The sequence below is a fragment of the Apis florea genome, unplaced genomic scaffold, assembly GCF_048593485.1.
Source record: "Apis florea isolate Af1SG1 unplaced genomic scaffold, ASM4859348v1 contig_3496_pilon, whole genome shotgun sequence".
Taxonomy (NCBI): domain Eukaryota; kingdom Metazoa; phylum Arthropoda; class Insecta; order Hymenoptera; family Apidae; genus Apis; species Apis florea.
In genome coordinates, this window is record NW_028256773.1 from 4,087,246 (window position 1) to 4,106,918 (window position 19,673).

At 25.9% G+C, this 19,673-nt stretch overlaps 1 protein-coding gene and 1 long non-coding RNA gene across 8 annotated transcripts in view; one reads left to right on the forward strand and one right to left on the reverse strand.

The window, feature by feature from the left end:
- The window catches only part of LOC100870372 (glucose dehydrogenase [FAD, quinone]), a 22,751-nt gene extending 3,896 nt beyond the window's left edge, over window positions 1-18,855 (forward strand). For 3 of the 7 annotated variants that reach the window (XM_012494805.3, XM_031920326.2, XM_086913644.1), the window contains 7 exons: window positions 4,704-4,873; window positions 9,663-9,906; window positions 10,382-10,640; window positions 11,584-11,844; window positions 14,362-14,592; window positions 16,513-16,840; window positions 17,673-18,855. In XM_012494805.3, coding sequence (XP_012350259.1) covers window positions 4,704-4,873; window positions 9,663-9,906; window positions 10,382-10,640; window positions 11,584-11,844; window positions 14,362-14,592; window positions 16,513-16,840; window positions 17,673-17,985 — 1,806 coding nt within the window. In that variant the 3' untranslated portion in view covers window positions 17,986-18,855. Of the gene's footprint in view, window positions 1-2,247; window positions 2,577-3,236; window positions 3,341-4,703; window positions 4,874-6,136; window positions 6,464-9,231; window positions 9,334-9,662; window positions 9,907-10,381; window positions 10,641-11,583; window positions 11,845-14,361; window positions 14,593-16,512; window positions 16,841-17,672 lie in introns of those variants that run through there. The other 4 variants (XM_012494806.3, XM_086913642.1, XM_031920328.2 and 1 more) reach the window with 4 other exon arrangements.
- Window positions 13,317-15,225, reverse strand: LOC147656763 (uncharacterized). The gene is made up of 3 exons (XR_015293847.1): window positions 14,633-15,225; window positions 14,269-14,544; window positions 13,317-14,169 (listed from the first exon to the last, which is right to left on the reverse strand). It is a non-coding gene; the product is annotated as an uncharacterized LOC147656763 (long non-coding RNA).
- Window positions 18,856-19,673: the final 818 nt, after the last annotated feature.

Genomic DNA, 19,673 nt, shown 5'->3' on the forward strand with positions numbered 1-19,673 from the left:
AATCTTTCTAGATTTTTATATTAAAAAACAAATATAATTATATATGAGCTTTGTAATTAATTATAATTCTAAAAAAATCTCTAGACTAACAAAAATTGTTAGAAAAAAATTTTATTTTTTAATTTTATCTGAAATAGAATTATCCTATATAGTTTCTATCGTATTAATTTCATGTTTCGATTCAGAGATCCAACAGACTTAAGAAACGAAATACTATATTTAATCTGGAATTTCTCGAAATTCTCAAAAGTTTCTTATCAAATCCCATTTGCTCTATCGAATTTTTCTTGAAAATCAGACCATATATGACTTTTCGTTAGGTATGACTTAAACTCCTCATACAAGTTAGTGAGTTTAATCAAGCTATATAGACTTGCGTTGTATATATCGTCATATTCGTCACATAAATTTATAACTTTTATCGGGCGAAATTTTCAAATTCTGCTTTTAAATGGATAAACTGAACGTGTCCTCCATATTATGGATCTAGCGAGATTTATCTTCGAATGAAATGAAATACGACAACGGAGAAAATGAACAAGGAAAAAAATATTTGTAATACAATTTTATTATAAGATCGTTAAATTACGTGAATGGTTTATACATGATATATAAGGTGTTTAAAAATTCAGAGATAGATATTAAAGGTTATGGCATTTTATTTCTTTCGGTTTGTATTTCAATTATTTTATTTGTTTAATAAAAGTGAAGAAAAATTAAGAAAAGAAAGTTTTGTAATTATTATGACGAATTTTTTCTTTTGTGAATATGTCAAATTTTTAATATTTATTTTAGATACTAAGAAATAGATATAACTTTTAATTTTTAAAATTAAATTAAAAATAAAATTAAATAACTTATATTTTTAAAAGTTATAGATATAACTTTCTTTGTAAAAGTTTAAAATATTTTATTCTCTATCTAAAAGAAAATCTAGAAAGATTTTTAAATAGTAATAAAAAAGAAAAAATAGAGAAATTTAATAATAAAAAATTTTAATAATAAATCATAAGTTCTAAAATCAATACTTTTAATATAAAATCTACTTATGAGAGTTCAATATCATATACTAGTCTGTTATCAACGTATCGAATCAAAAAGATTTTTCGATTTAAATTCCATTTTATGATGACATTTTGACATTTTATTATTATTTTTTTCTTTTTTGACATTTTTATTTTGTGAGAACACTTTATATATGACAAAAAAAATTTATAACTGCACGAAAGTTCAATTCATTTTTAAATTCTCGTTTGATTTTTATTCTTTTTATTTGTATTTCAATAATTTTTCTCTCACATGCATTGCTTTTTTTAAAATAAATTTATACAAAAAAATATAAAAATTTTATTTTTATTTTTATTCTTATATAAAGAATAAAAATTTTCGTTATTTATATTTTAAATCATTTATAACTATTCAAATTTATAACTACATTTCAATCAATCAAACGACAATTATCTTTTTATGAAATAATAAAATTGATGAAAAATAAAGAATCATTGAAAATAAATTGATGTAATATTACGTAGTAAAAATTGCTTTATTTATGGACAAAGGAATAAAATGATTATTTCATATCGTTTCATTAATATTACGACATATAAAGTCATACATAATTTACCGTCCAGATATTTTCTTTCTTTTGTCAGAAAGATCATTGAAGAAAGTGTGGGACGCTTCCTCGTTTCCTTTACCACGATTCCATAGATTTATGAATAATGTAAATTATAACTGATGATACAATTTGACTTTCTGTCAAGAGAATAAACAATTAGAAGCTTGAAATTCCTTATTTAATTATAAAAAAAGTCTTATTACTGGAAAACAAAACTAAACTATTTGTTTCTAAAATTGAAGACATATTTTATATATATAAATAAATCATATCAATCCAAAAATTTTGCAATCTTTTCAATGTTTTTAGAAATCCTGAAAAAAATTAGTGATAATTACATTAAATTTTGCTTCCATCAATCCAATTACTTTTTATCATTGATATTTTTATATTTGAAAATATGTAATATTTTCATTCGTCAAAACAGCTCATTTAAAAGTGAAATTTTACGCATGCTCGAAAGAATTCAAGTTAATAATATAGGTGGCACCAGTTGCGTAGTTCATATAACCTCACGTAATATCATAAAACTGTCTATGAAACGAGTTAATTCTTATATAGAACAGTAATAAAAATCCACATGTGCATCATATATATCCGAAACACGTTACATCGTCATCTGAATGCGTTACATACTATATCGTTACAATAAAATACATTCTCGGTCGAGGACACAAAATTCATTATTCGATCGACGACACGCCACGCTGCAATTAGACTGTATGTTGTTAGTACTTATGACAGATCGCCGTGGAAAAAAGCTAGGAAAACAGAGGAAAAAAGAAGCTAGTAAAACTGCGTGACTTTCATAATCGACACGGTTCTCGGTCAGTGAACGTAAGGTGTTGAAGGTGTGCATACACGATCACGCACCTTCGCAATGGCGATGTCCTTTCATAATATCGTAAAACTCTCGTCTGATGCGATGCGAATAAAATCGAAATGATGACGCACAAAGGTAGACAAAAAATAAGAATTGTTAATTTTAACAGACTTTGTGACAATTTCTTTTATATAATTTTTAAAATTCTAATTTTTTTTTTTCTATTTTCTTAATACTATTTTACTTATATGTATTTTTATAAGTATATAAAATTTTCTTATTTCAGATAAAATAGTATAAATAAATAAAAATTTTCAAAAAAATAAGTTACTTCAGAATCATATCGATCTAATCAATAATCTACGATTATCAGTATGATCACAACATCTTCATTTCATTGCATTTCACGTTTTCTTTTATTCCTCAAATTTCACCATTCTCTATTATACCGATATTCATCTACTTTCTATTGCATTCGCAATTCACATTCCTAGTTCCTCTTATAAAATTCAATCTCATCTCCACGGAATATATTGCATTTAACTTTCGTAACATCGACAAAAACCGAAACAAAATAATCACAAATTCCATGCATCATCGATCTCCTCGATCTCCTTCATCGATCATTCCTCGCAAAAAACAAAGCAAAACGTTGAAACTCTCTCTCTCTCTCTCTCTCTCTCTCTCTCTCTCTCTCTCTCTCTCTCTCTCTCTCTCTCTCAAAAAGAGAAGAGAAGAAGAGTATTATAGGAAGAATGATATTCCACACGTATATTTACATCTTGTACAGAACAATAATTACGATATGTAACGGTAGGAGAGCAAGTTGAAATCGAGAAAGAATACGAAAGAGGAAACGACATGCAAAAACCGTTATTGGACAATTTGTAGGATAAAAGGTAGAGTCTTCTCGTTTCAATTTTTTCTAACTTTTTTTTGAATCGTGATCCTCTTTTTTAATATTCAAATAAATTATGATTCCCTAACACAGTTTTTATTAAATTTTTATCATATAACAAATATGATGATTAATAAATCAAATAACGAAAGATTTTAATTTATTTTTTAGAGTTGTGACTTCTCTTTATGGTATTTAAATAACTTATGATCCTCTTGAAGTGGACTTCAAAGTCCAAAAAAAATTCCAATGCTAGGAATAAATCCTAAGTACATACATAAATTATAGGTAAGAAAAGAATGAGCATAAATGATGAATAAATGCTAAAAATCATAATAAGAGAAATATATCGAATGTAAAAGTTTTAAGTGATCAAGACAATTTATAGCATAAATGTTTGATAATCTTCTCTATTATTGGGAAAAAAATTCCCCTTGATCTTAAATGGAACGACATGTTTATTTTACAATAACTCTCAATCCTCTTTCACTCTTTCTTATCACTCAATAAGTCACTTCTTTTCATGCTTGAGAAAATACAATGACTTTTACCCTTTTGAAAGTCAAAGAACAAAAGAACTCGATCCATATCGGGATTAAATTTCAATTCCATTATTTCGTAAATATTTACACTACTTTTATTATAACTAAAGATGACAACAGCGATCTTAAAAAATATGTCAAACGTGTCTCCCTCTTATGGATCATGATTCATTGAGAACCACTGATATAAAGAAAAGAACATTAAAAATAGACAGAAGAAAATCGGCATACTCATCGTGAATTCGATGCAACAATCACGATTGCAAAACAACGTGATCTGACTTCAGTATTGCTTCTACTAAAAATCATTAGAAGATCATAAATTATCTATATTTTCTATTATATATAAATTATTTAATTGTAAATATTAATATAATTGTTAGAATCTGTGATAGTAACCAATATTGCAATTTTCATATTTATCTACATCAATGATTGCATTATCTATTCATCTATAGTATTCTCACTGATATATTTCTTCCGTGATAACTGAAATGAATCCAATTTCCGTTGAAATTGAACAATCTCAATCCTGAGTTCATTATGTATTTTCACTGTTTTATTAGAATACTTTATTACAAACAATATTTTTTTACAAAAGATTTTATGAATCGTAAAAATCGTTACAAAATTTTAATATATATAAATTTATAATATTTTTAATTATGTTAAAACACAGGCAATTATAAAAAGATAAGAAAAGATAATAATTTTCAATCCTAATTTTATTATTTATTAAAAAAAATATCAGATATTCTCTTAAAAATATCTTATCGCCATTATATGTGACGATTATTATTGTAAATTTAATTAATATTACAGATGAGCTGTAACTGTCCATTAACCCCATCGACTGGACCGACACTGGCATCAACATGCGGTGGTTCATCCTTTATGCTATTCATGGGTCTTTTAGAAGTATTTCTTCGTAGCCAGTGTGACCTCGAAGATCCATGCAATAGGCCTTTACCACCTCCTACCGTTAATTCCAGGTAAAATTTATTTACGATTAATTTTATATTATAATTTTTTACGAACTTTTTTGTTACATTATGATGATTAAAAAAGTTTCGAGCAAAAATTTAATATATAAAATAATTCACAAAATTAAATTTTAACAAACTACATATTAGAAAAAAAAAACCTGAAAATTGTTTTAATCAATATAAATTCATTCGTCAAATGTTATTACATTCAATTATTGTAAATATGTTACAAAATATTCTAATTCCCGTAATCCCCATATTGGGAATAAAACTCAGTTGACTTTAAATTCCCTGGAGGCATTCCAATATCGATATCGCAAGCAGTCACACATTATACAATACGAAAAGTTCCGCGAAATATATATCTCATACAAATAAATTTCATATATTTCCAAAAATAAGATAGTGAATGGTTCGAAATTTTTGAATTTTTTTGAGATTAAATCATACCAGATTACGATCAACTAAAACAACAAATTGATCGTCTTTTGATAAAGATGATTCAATAATTAAGGACTCGTTTCGTTTATCGAGATCAAAAAGAAAAACCGATTATCGTATCCAATTATATCCATTTTTATTTTATTTCGCATGCCATTTTGTTTCACTTTGTTTCATTAACAAACAAATCTGCAAAAATTTCTACTATTTTATTTATCATTTCGTTTGGCTAGAATCCTTTTGTCAATTTTAAACCGATATTTATTTGTGTTTGTCAATTCAATAATTGCATTCTTGTGTTTTGTGTATTTTTAGAAAATTATATTATACTATTAAATATATAATATTAAATAATAAAATTGATATTATATAGGTTCTATACATACAAAATAATATTATACATACAAAGCCAATATCACAGATTTTTTTTCCTATCATCGCTATTTTTTGCATTCAATTTTCTTATATATTTCATAAATCTTTCTCAAAAACATTCATTAAAAATTTTATATTGAATATTTATATAATATGTAATAATTTAATATAAATGATATTGATAGTCTTCATTTCTGTTTTTTTTTTTTCTTCTATCATCGCCATATTTTTTTATCTAGCTTCCGTATATCTCCATAAATCCTTCCTCTTTCCTGTATAATATCGCTCCGTTTCATTAAAGCGTCAATGAGGTATCAGAGCGAATCTAAAAAGATTCCGGAAGAATTCTGAATAAACGACAAGCGAATAATGTTGCTTGAACAGGAACCAGATGTCTCTGCCATCGTTTGAACGACACCGAAGAAGATACGTTTAATTGTCGGGGACACGGTTCACATAATACCGTATGGAAACTCATTTTGTTCTCTGTATCCCTCTCGGAAGCGAGCATTCATGCATACACATATCTGTGAAATCTTTGCATGTATGCGCGAGTAATGGCCCGGTACCATTGTCTCGATGATTCTCTCACATTGCATCACACCTAACCTCATAGATGTGCGCTTGTACTTATGCCGGATGCGGACTGAGGCAACAGCTTCGAACCAGCTATTAAATTTCGTATAGTTTTAGATAGATGCGAATCTGTGTTATGAATAATTGAGTGAAATTGAAAGTGCATCATCAAGAATTGTTTATAGTTGCAATTCATGGCAAAAGGTGCGTTAATGGTGTGTCAATTTTTGTAGAGGATTTAAAATATGATAAGGAAGGAAAATGAGAAGTGTGATAGAGAAATGTATATATAAATAGTTGACCTAACTCTATGTTTAAATGATATTCAGCAATTTTTTAATTGTTTAAAAAATTTTTTTAATGTTAATAAATATTTATCAAAATAAAATAAATTGATTTTGATTAACATTTATAGATAGATAGATATATACTTTATATTCATATTCATTTTTATTCATGAGGAAATTTGATAGCAAGAAATTATATAAATGATTAACAGATAAAATCATATTATAATTTATAAATCACTAGAATAATAATTAATATCATTAATTACTAATGAATTTAATATCACTACTTTTGTTTAATTACAAATAATATTTATTTTCATCAGATCTGAAATGGAATACCTTAAGGTACTTATACATATACATATGAAATAATAATATTAAGAATAAAAACTATTTAAAAAAAGATATTTGAGATATAAATTATGGATTAAGTATATCATATGATTAAGAAATGATTTCATAATTTTAATTTTAAATATTCCTGTTATCTACATTCTGTTACCCAAGTATCTGTTATTTTATTTTTATTAATAGTGAGTTATTATGTATAGATTCTCTATACTTATGCAACTTATCACGAATATTTCGCATATTTATTGAATATTTTTTTACATCATTCTGTTTAGTTGAATATTCAGGATGCAAAAAATGAAACATTATTAACTGATTTCTCGCGAGATATACATTCATCGGTTCATATGCATTTAATTAACTCGATTTCGCATTTCTCATGCATGCTTCGAATTATATAACATTACGCTTTTGCTATATAATTTGATGCGAAATGACAGAACAATCTCCTCTTTTAATCCTTCCAAGTTATCATTTAATCGCTTATATTTAACATTCTTATTTTTAAATATAAGGCTCTTAAAATTTTTTAAGCAATTTTATTTAAAAAAATTCTATTTATTCTAGTATCAGTACATGCAATATATATAAATAGTTAATTGACAAGTTATGGATATTTTTTTTTAATTTCATAATTTTAAATTATATGACAATAACAGGTGATTCATAATTTATAAAATTTAATTGAAAAATCTTCATTTATTTTATTATCAAACTAGCAAAAAAATTTATATAATAATGATTACTTGTAATGTGTAATTTGCAATATGTTATATAATACTATGTGTTTCCATTGAACTAGAGGATGCTTTGCTTTATAAATATTTACAAATTATTATATATAATAAGCTTATTTAAAAGAGAAATATAGAAAAAATAAAATGATTATCATTTTAAAGATTTTAAGAAATTGTATCATCTATGACTAGTACTGAGACTATAATAAAAATAATTGAGAGGTTAAGTTAGATGACTCTTCTAAATGTTTTTTATATGATTACAAGTTTTTTCCACAGTTTTACTCATTTTCAATTCATTTTTCACACCAAAGTTGACATAATATAAATATATATACATTTTGTATACAGAATTTGAAACAAGAAAATTACAATCACTTAATTGGAAATGTGGAAACTATATTCTGAACCGGATCGGCAAAGATTAATGAGGATATGAAATATCTAATTAATAAGGATATCGATGGAAATGAAAATTATAATTTCGTTATTGAAAACGAGGCTAGTCATCGAAAATGTTGTTTCGCTTCATTTTTAATTCATTTCCGTTGCTTTAATGTTAACGAGCGGAACACGATTGGTTAAAATTAACGATAAATAAAAACTGTCTTCTTATGGAAAGTTCTTGTTGCATAAGAAAGTGGAATTGGCATTGATGAATGCCAAATGACTTATGGGTCGTGAATTTTATTTTATGACCCGGTACTTGGAAAAAGTTAAAAGGATGAGTTAGCTTGCATGAAGCAACAAACAAGAAATGATGGTTTCATGAACATCAATAAGTTGTACGAAGTCAATAAAAGGATTTTAATCCATTGATATTATTAGAGAAAAATTATAGAAATATAGAAACAAAGAGAAGTATAGAAGAAAGAATATTGAATAGATAAGGAATTTAGTATATTTAATATAAATTTTAAAACTTTAATAATAAACTTTATTATCTGAAAGCATTTTTCTTTTTATTAAAATTATTTTTTAAGGTTTTTCAATCATTTTCAAATTTTTATCACTTTTTTATCACTTTTAAAAATTTATTATTTGAGAAGTCCAATGTTAATGAATGTTGAAAATAAATTTGTCAAGAATTTACAACTATAGTAAACAACTTGTACCAAATAGAAAAACTGGTTTTCATGCTCATTAAGTAACTATCCCAAGAACTGTCTCATTTCCAACATAAAAGGTAAGAAATGTTTGAAAATGAATGAAAAACAAAATTCTAACCTAACTTGTTTTAATCCCTAGCACATATCAGTCATTCAAAATATTTTATTGGTAATAAATTCCTCGAAATTACTTAATTTTCATCGTTCTTATCGAAATACTTTTTTTTAAAGTAACGATATTTGTCGAAAAACATGCGATACGGATCTTACGTTTTTATTAACTTATAAACACTTTCCTCAATAAGGAAAGTATTTACTTACATTTCACGGAGTGCACACGAGGTTGCACGAGTCTCGTGGCATTCAAAATATCAAACAAACTCCTGAGAAATCTACCTTTCGCTCACAGCCAGCTATAGGACGTTAGTTCGTTCCTTTAACCCAGTTTCTAATTTGTACTATGGCAATCGCGTCTTCGAATGAAGCGAAGATGCGTTGATTTTTAGTGTTAATGGCTTGAGTGGACCAATCTGTCACGTATAAAGGAGTGAAATCGTAACCTTGCTCGCAATAATGGAACTAATGTCGTAAGTAGAATGTATAGGATATATATATATATAGATTTGTGTAAAACTTGACTTTGAGAAATAGATTATGCAATATGATATTGTTTACATTTACTTATATATTGGATTATTAACTATATATAAATTATATAAGATGAAAAGTTGGATAATTCAGTTATATGATGTATGATTGAGAAATATGGATAAGATAACAATAATAAAGTATTGATTATATAATGTATTGTAAATGATTATATTAAAGGAAAAGTATTTATGTAACTTGATAATAAAATTGTGTTTATTGGTATGAAACATGGAGATAAATAGAATATATTTGTCTTTATTTTTAGGTACGATTTCGTAGTTATCGGAGGTGGAAGTGCAGGTGCAACAGTTGCATCACGATTATCAGAGGAGCCACGATTTTCGGTGTTATTGTTAGAAGCTGGATTAGACGAACCGACTGGGACCCAGATACCTTCGTTCTTTTTCAATTTCATTGGAACTGACATCGATTGGCAATATAATACCGAAAGTGAAGATACCGCGTGTCTAAATAAAGATGATCGAAAATGTTACTGGCCCAGAGGGAAAGTATGTATACACTTTACTTGAAAATAATATCCGTCAAAAAATTAATAAATAATGAAAGAAATATATAAAAATATTATGAAAAATATTAAAAGAACATTTAATCGATATGATATTTCATGTATAATTAGTAAAAAAAAAAAAATAAATTAAAAAATTAAATAAATTAACGATAAAAAATTAATATTATATTTTTATAGCCGCTGTGACTATGAATAAAACAAAAAATGTATAAATATACAAAATCATTGTTATGAAGAACAATTAATTAGAAGACACAAATATTTATTTAAAATATTTCAATTAGGTAAATTGCAGTATATTATTCATTAATTTTTTACTATTTCATTAGATTATTGTTTCATCTCTAATTATTGCTATTAATTATTTCATATAATCCTCTTTCTTCTGTTGCCGTAATAACGTACAAGAATAGCGGACAGAAAGCAAACGAATAGATAATTAAAATATTATTTAGGTTCTGGGTGGAACGAGCGTTATGAATGGCATGATGTATATAAGGGGCTCGCGAAAGGATTACGACGACTGGGCGAGGCTAGGTAACATAGGATGGTCTTATCAAGATGTCCTTCCATATTTCATCAGGAGCGAGGATAATCTTCAGGCAAACACCATGGATTATGGTTATCACGGTGTTGGTGGGCCACTCACGGTCACGCAGTTCCCTTATCATCCGCCCTTGAGTTATTCTATTCTCGAAGCTGGAAAAGAACTCGGTAAATTTATTTTTAATTTTTTTATTATATTTTTTATTATTGTGATTACACACAAATTATCGTGTAGTTATTTAATTAAATACACAGTTTACCTATCTTTTAACTAAATTAACTAAATAAACTAAATTGGATTAATTTTCTGTTTATTAGACAAACTGACATTTAATTAATAATGATGTTTAATATTAAGATACTATACCTGTTACTACTAATTATTAAATCATAAAAAAGAATTTTCCTTATACTTTCTAAAAGAATTCGGTTCTAAAAGGATAATTTTTCTCAAAAGAAGATTATCAATTAAGTAATGGCTTGGTAAAATTCTGTTCAAAACAACTTCTTTTTAATATTCATTATAAGTATTCCGGTTGCAATAAAAATAAATACGCGAGAAAGTTGGAAAAAAACTGGAAAATACTCTAGTAACAACAAGTCGTTCTACTTAACTCGAATTGCGTTTAACCTGTTATTACGAGACGTCGAAGAACTCGTTTCTTCTTTACATCGTTGTTATTGCTCTAATGACTCGTTTCGATATATTCATCAAAAAAAACTAGTTATATAATTCGATCACCTCTGCTAATTGCGACATTGTTTTCTAATTGCGACCGTTAGCTTTTGTTCCAATAATAATACATCATTTTGATGATGAATGGACGCATATTGACCTTGTTATACCAATTTACAAATAACGCTCGCATTTCACCGAGCGTAATCGATTCCGAATTCCAATGCAGAACGAATTCGATCTGGCAATTTAACTTAATTTTAATTCTTAATAAGATATTTATGAGAAAAAAAAATTATTTTAACCGTTTTAAGTTTCAATTCTTTTGAGAATTTTGAGAGAAAGGATTTGGATTCGAATTATTATAAATTTTTTCTTTAAATTTGAATTTTGAATTACAATATTAATTACAATATTTCTCCAAATTATTTATAGGTTATGGTATCGCGGATCTAAATGGACGAACTCATACCGGATTCGCTATAGCCCAAACGACCTCCAGAAATGGTTCACGGCTTTCGACTGCCCGGGCATTTTTACGACCAGCTAAAAATCGTCCGAATCTCCATATAATGCTCAACTCCACAGCCACTAGGATTCTGTTCGACAACAACAAAAGAGCAGTTGGTGTGGAATTTGTCCACGATGGGAAAGTCCATCGAGTCTCTGTGGCGAAGGAAGTAGTCATAAGTGGAGGTATTTATTTTAATATTAGTATTTCAATATTAAGTAGAGTTAAATATAGCAGTATAAATAATGCAATTTGAATATTCTATAATTCAAAAATTTTTATGAGACTATTTTATTTCCTTTACTGTGAAATACTGTACAAACGAAATATAAATTTAAAAATGCATATGAACGATTTTTTGTTTGTTGATTTGTCTTCGTTATTCTCAGTTAGAGAAATTAAAAAAATCATTCGTTTGCAGATTCGAACCTAAATCGAATTATTTACGACATATTTATAAGATATTATTATGTGTTATTTTTGTAACTCGAATTCTAGCTACTATCTTTTTTCTCGAATATTCTGATCTTATTCTAATCGTATTTAGATTATTCTATATCTTTACAATTTGAAATTTATTTACATAAATCAAATTTTAAAATTAGTTCATTATATGGTGCTTTTATAATTCGTTTTAAAACGTTTTAAATCATTCTACAAATCATTTTATATTCCATTAAAAAAAAAAATTGGAAACATTTGCATAAATATCGATTAAAGTAATTGAAATTATAATAATTTTATATATTTTTTAAGTAAAAATAAATAATTCTTTTTCTTTTATAAGATTATACTAAGTTATTAGATTATAACAGTTTATATTATATTTTATATTAAAACTTATCATGTTCATTCAATATTAAATATGCATTTCTATCATATTGCTAAGATTTGCAATTAATTTACATTGATACAAAAAACTAATTTTTATTTGTAATATAACAATAAAAAATATTGTGACAAATAAAAATATTTAAATTAATTGATTGATGTTTACATAATATGATAATAATAGATAATTTTAAACACATGTAGAATTATATTATTATTATTTTATACTCTATGATAGTATTATTATAATTTATAATATATTTTTTTACATATATTTATATTCATTAATGACGATAATATTCATTTATATTCATTCATATTCATGAAATAATTTAAATAAATATCTTTAATTAATTAGACTTCAGAATAAATAATAAATAAATAAATTATTAAAATAATTAATAATAAATTATAAATAATAAATAAATCATTTAATTGCATTTCTCTATACTTGAACAAAAATTTAAGAAAAACAAATATAAAATAAAATTGTTTAAAGAGATTCTTCAGAAATTTAACACATTAATTTAAAATTATTTTATTTAGAAAAATAAATATATGTTTATTAATAAAATTGAAATGTAAATACAGTTTCAAAAATAATTTAAACAAATAATTTAAACATTAATTTAAAAAAAAAAATCATGTAATATTACCTAGGATATTTCAATTTAAATCTATCCATGTAATATCAACGTGTGAAATGATAGCTGTCAATCAAGTTTTAAATCCATCAAAAAAGGAAAGCAGGAAGAAATGAGTTTCACTTATTGAGAAAGAACAAATAATTTTCTCTCGCAGAAAAAAAATACTCATTATCGAAGAATTTGAATAACCAATTCCATAGTTTATATTATGTTATACCATAGATTATATGATCATACATGGAAATTTAATTTTTCACTTCCAATTTTAGTTTATTAATCCGTATGTTTCATAAACAATCTACATTTCTACATTTCTAATTACATTCAAGTTAATTGGTAAAGAATATTTATTTGTATTAAAAAATCTTTCATATTTTTAATAGTAATTTATGTGAAAGTATGCAAGTATTCAATATTTAAAATTATTTCATTAAGATTTAATTACATAGCATTTTACCTTCATATAATTTATAAAAATTATTAACATGATAATTATAATGTAAGTAATCAAGAATACAAATAAAAAATAAAATATAAAAACATTAATATTTTTACATAATTATTACAAAATTATAGTAATATTTCATTCATCCACTCATCAAAAATACTGAAAAATATTGAATGTCCTTAAACAATCGTAGAATAATTTTAAAATAATTATTTATCATCGAAATAAGTCATGATTCATCATGATTTATAATTACAATCACGCGAATAATAGAAATTGCGTGCCATTCGGAATACAAAGGAAATAAAGATTGCTGCGGAAGAGGACACATTTGGTTAATATATTGTTGATGACCGGCTAGAGAGGATTCATTGATAATTATATATTAGTTACAAGGTCGTTTTTAAACTTTCATTCTATGTACATATTTTTCTGATTAGTCAATCCTTTGATATGTTCCTTTGTACGATCGATCAGTGACCATATTCTGTTCAAATTGCGACTTCCTTTTGTAATATACAGTTGGATAATTACACAGAATGATTTGCGAAATAAATGCGTGAATATTATATTTATTTCCATTACTAGAAAACAGATTTAATATTAGAATTATCAAATTGTAATTAATATATTTAAATATACCATAAATAATTATAATTTTAATAATATATATATATACATACAATGAGTTTCTCTCTCAATATTATTATCAAAAGTATTTTTTTTTATGATTAAAAGAACATCATTTAAATATGCATAATATTTTTGTTATTTAGGTGCCGTTAATTCACCACAAATACTTTTGAACAGTGGTATCGGTCCTCGGGAAGAACTGAACGCTGTTGGTGTTCCGGTTATTCATGATTTACCTGGTGTAGGTAAAAATCTTCACAATCACGTCGCCTATACGCTGGTCTTCACTATTAATGATACTGACACGACTCCCCTTAATTGGGCAACTGCAATGGAATATCTTCTTTTCAGGGATGGATTGATGTCTGGTACAGGTAAGTTAAAAATATATTTAAAAGTATTATTTGTAATTACATTACAAAAAAACTATCATAAATTATAATGCAACAATCGAAATTTTCTTGTAAACTAATTCATAAAATTGTTTGCAAGAAATCAAAGAAATAAAAACTATGCAAAAACTCATCAAATATTCGATATTCGAGATGTATTGAAACAATTACAAGTGTCTGCATTCAGTGAAAGTTTGTTACACAATAATCCTAGTTCGTGTTGTTTGTCACGATCAATTTAATGACGCAATCGCGTGTTCGATCGGTCTGTTTACCATCATTTGACCCGAAAGCGATCGAAAAATTACTCTATCCTGGTTTCTAACGGTTAACTGACTAGTCTATTGAAACTACTCGCATTTTACGAGTTTATAACTCGTCGAGTCGTTTCCACCAATCATCAACGACCAACAACGTGACCCGCTACGAAATCGGACCAATTAGCTTTCGATTCGTTGCTTCGTCGGTTGTGCGCTTCCACTGTTCGTCGTTGCACGCGTGTTTCCGACGTTTTACGATCGGTCACAAGTTTTGCACAAATCTCAATCATTTCAACGTATAGTAACTCCTTCCTTGGGTGCAACTCGTGGAAGTTTAATTACATAGTAATTTACAAGGTAAAGGATCGAAACCATTAGATTTTCGTTAAAATAATCTGAATTAATATCGTGACATGTGCTTTGCTTGCATGACCTAAGAAATGAAGATGTTTGAAAAATCATTTAAAATATTCGAAAGTCTTTCGTAATATAATTTATCAGAAATAAGTGTATTTAGAATATGATTAGAGTTTATGTTATTTCCTTTTAGGAAATCCTTCTAAGAAATCTACGAAAGATTAAATTAGATTCTTTAAAATTATCATGAATTTTTTAAAATTTGACATTCTAGATATATAGTATTAAACAATTTAATATATTTCAGAATAAGCAATTTACTATGAAATATTCAATTGATAGATAGTTTAAATTATTCCGTTCTCTTTAATTTTTTTTGAGATAATAAAAAAAAATTTCATGAATGACAAAGAATATATTTTGCAAATTTCGCCAATAGCAGATAAGAATAAGATTGTTTCATTTTAATATATGAGAAAATATGAAATTGACATTATATTGAAAAATAAACTTTTATTATCTTCAAATACTTACGTTTGCGAAAAGTTTAATTATTATATTAATTTAATGGTTTTTCTATGGTTTTATTTATTGTATATTATTTCTGATTTTCAATCGTTTGAGACAGCGCATTTTTGTTTCAATTTTTTTTTCTTAATTTTCCGCATCAAAGGAATATAGTGAATTTAATCTCGCAATTATTTTTTTTGAAAGATCGACGAAAAATCATAAATTTAGCCATTGATATTATTATTTTTTAATATTTGAATGAAATGCAATTTATTATATTAAAATAACTTTTTAATTTATTAAAAAATTTTCAATAATTTTTTGAAAATTGAAGATTGAAAATCTTCAAGACAATTATTTCATGACTAATTCATATGTTTATTGAATTAATTATAAAAATATATTGGTAATATTCATTGATATATTTATTATATATGTATATTAATCAATAATCTAATCTCATAAGTAGATTTGCGATACATGAATTTCAAAAATAAATATATATAATTTTAAAACATGAAGTTTGAAAATGAAATCGAGATTATCGATAATATATAATTTAGCAAATTCAATATATGTAAAGTACTTAATAAAAATAAATAAGTAATAAAAAAAATTAATTAAAAATTTTTTTTAAATTGTATTACAATTTTCGATACACCTTATATCAATTATGCATATTTTATATTATACTTGATACTATACTACTATTATGACATATTATTCTCTAGTTATTTTATATAATTAATTATATTATATTTTATATAATTAACAGGTATTTCCGAGGTAACAGCGTTGATAAATACGAAATATGCGAATCCAAAGGAGGATCATCCGGATGTTCAGTTGATATTCGGCGGATACCTAGCAGACTGCGCAGAAACGGGTATGGTCGGTGAAACAAAGGGTAATAACCGAACCATTTACATCATTCCAACATATCTTCATCCAAAGAGTCGTGGTTACCTTCGTCTACGAAATAACGATCCTCTTTCGAAGCCGTTGATCTACCCGAAGTATTTGAGCCATCCTGATGATGTAGCGGGTCTTATAGAGGCTATTAAATTCAGTATAAGATTGTCTGAAACTGAGGCTCTCAGCAGGTACGACACTCTCACATTCGAGTAATTTATACAAGTATCGATTTCCTCTCATTGAGCAGTTTTAACTAAGGTCAATAGCATCTTCGATCAATTTTGTACGATTAGTGTTTGCTGATAGGTCGTTATATATTAAACTATGTAAATTCATAGATTCTAAATATATTTTTCTTATTAAATCAATGTTTCACAATCTTTTTGAAATTATGATTCTTTTATATTTTTTTCTCTTTATACTCTAGTACTTTTAGTACGACAAAAATCACTATTATGGTCATTATTGCAATATCATATTAAAATAAATAAATATTAATAATCTTATTAAAAAAGCTTTTTATAAAAATAACACTTATCTATTGATAAACAATTGAATGTTATCAACTGAGTAAAACCTTGGACGAAATCTGCTTTACCTTGCAATATCCCTAATGGGGCAGGGAGGGGGAGCTCTCTCGATTCGAACAAACAGATTATTTTACGTAAACGCAAATACATTTTATTTGCAAAAGGAGTTTATGCTGTTTTTTTAGTTAATGACTTTCAGCATTTATTTATTGTATATAATACAATTACATTGCTATATTTTACAAAAATATCAGAGTGGTCATTTCGCTGTTTAGGTTAAATATCATTTCGCTATAATAAAATTGTATCAATTTTTTTTTAATATATTCTTATATGAAAAAGGAATTGTAACTTATTTAAATTATTTAGATATTATAAAAAAGAGTCCCAACACAAAAATGATTAAAAATTATTGTAATAAAATATATTATTTATATATAAGTATTTTAACAACGTTTTTTCCACGTTAAATTTCATTTTCTTCTTACAGATATGGATTTCAATTAGATCGTACACCCGTGAAAAATTGTGAACACTTGGAATTCGGTTGCGATGCTTATTGGGAATGTGCAATAAAGCATGACACTGCGCCAGAAAACCATCAAGCAGGTTCTTGCAAAATGGGCCCACCGGACGATCCTCTTGCGGTGGTAGACAATCAATTAAGAGTCAGAGGAGTGAGAGGCGTCAGAGTAGCGGATACTAGTATCATGCCAAGGGTCGTTTCCGGTAACACAAATGCGCCCGCCATTATGATAGGAGAACGCGCCGCAGACTTCATCAAGAGGACCTGGGTTGGCTGAAAGAAGTTTTCTCATTAGAAAGAAACTTCCTCTGAAATGAAAAATTATACAGAAAGAAATTTATAATTGACCACCGATTCGTGAAATATTGAATTTAAACCTGGAAATGTGATTTTTAAAAAGGAACATAACTGAAAGTAAATGTAATTTAATTATTTAATATATCTTTGACATTGATATTTTTAATATATCTTTTTATTTTCAGAATTTTTTTCCAAATAATTACAAAATTTTTCTTTGAAAAATTGAATCTTTTAAATATTTTTAAGAAATCTGAATTGATTTTTACTTTGAATTACTTTTAAAAATTGAAAAATGAGGAAATGTCTAATTTATAATTAGGAAATTAGAAAGATATACGGTGAATTTAATTACAAATTTCTTTCAATATTTCAATCTTTAAAAAAGCTAAGGTAGCGCTGTGCGCATTTAAATCTGTATAATTTTTATAAAATATGATGAATATTCTATATCGTTAAAAGATTTTAAATGCATTTAAATTTGATAAATCCTTGATTGTCTATAGTTTTAGGAAATTGTCCCAATAATGGCAGTAGCTACCTCTGCTTTGAACCCTTTTTTTTTTTCAGGAAAAGGGTATAGATACTGTAAATAGTTCAGTAATAGTATCAAATACAATTACATTAATCATAAATATAATTTATATTATTAGTAAGTATTAATTTCAATCATTCTTTCGTGTATTTTCTATTTTCTCTGAAATTAATTGAAATTTTATAATTCTATTAAAACAGTAGAATAAAAAATATAATACGAAATATGAATAATGAAAAATAATATGAAAAAATGTTCAATATATAAAAGATAAAAAATAATTTAATAATAAACCATTTGGAATTGCTGCAATAATAACATTTCTTTGCAAATAATGTTAAGAAAATAAAAATAAAGAAATAAAACTGTCTGGTCTTGGAAATACTGATAACATAAAGAACCACATCGTTGGATCACGTATCACGTTTTGCGAGCACTACTTTTATATCCTACTGGAAATAGAATGTCACTCTCTGTGGAAGATCTCGGCTCTTCCGAGTTGATGGTCATGTTTTCATACCATTTTTCCACTCTTCTTACAGTTATTTCATCCGGAAAACAATATCATGATTCTTTCAAATGGTAAAGGTGAGATATATCATTAAATTTATCATTTTCATTCCTAAAAAAAGAAACATATTTTTATATTTTTTTGTATTTAAACGTAAAATTATGTATTTAAAAGCTATTTTTGAAATTTGTTATAAAATTAGTAATATTTTTTTTATTTATATTTATATAATATTTTTACGTAATATTTCTTCGTAAGATTCATTATAGGTGTGTCTAATGTATTCTTCGAATTCTTGATGATTTTTGTCGTTGTGAAATAAAAGTAATCTTGGCTATAAGTAATAATTCTTCGATTCCAAAGCGATAAATAATCGATATTTCCGTCGCGTAATTGATTGATTTTAACGTTTTTAATTTTATTTGCAATTTTATTTTTATTACCATCGGTGAAATAAAATTTTATAACAAAATTTTAGAATTATGAAATTTTTACGTTTAATCAATCAATCTTGAACAATTCATAAATAATTTTATTTTCAGAAGCACGAGATCATAATCGAATTAAGCAAATTCATATAAACTTGACATTGTTGGCGTCTGCAACGATATCTACTTTTGTT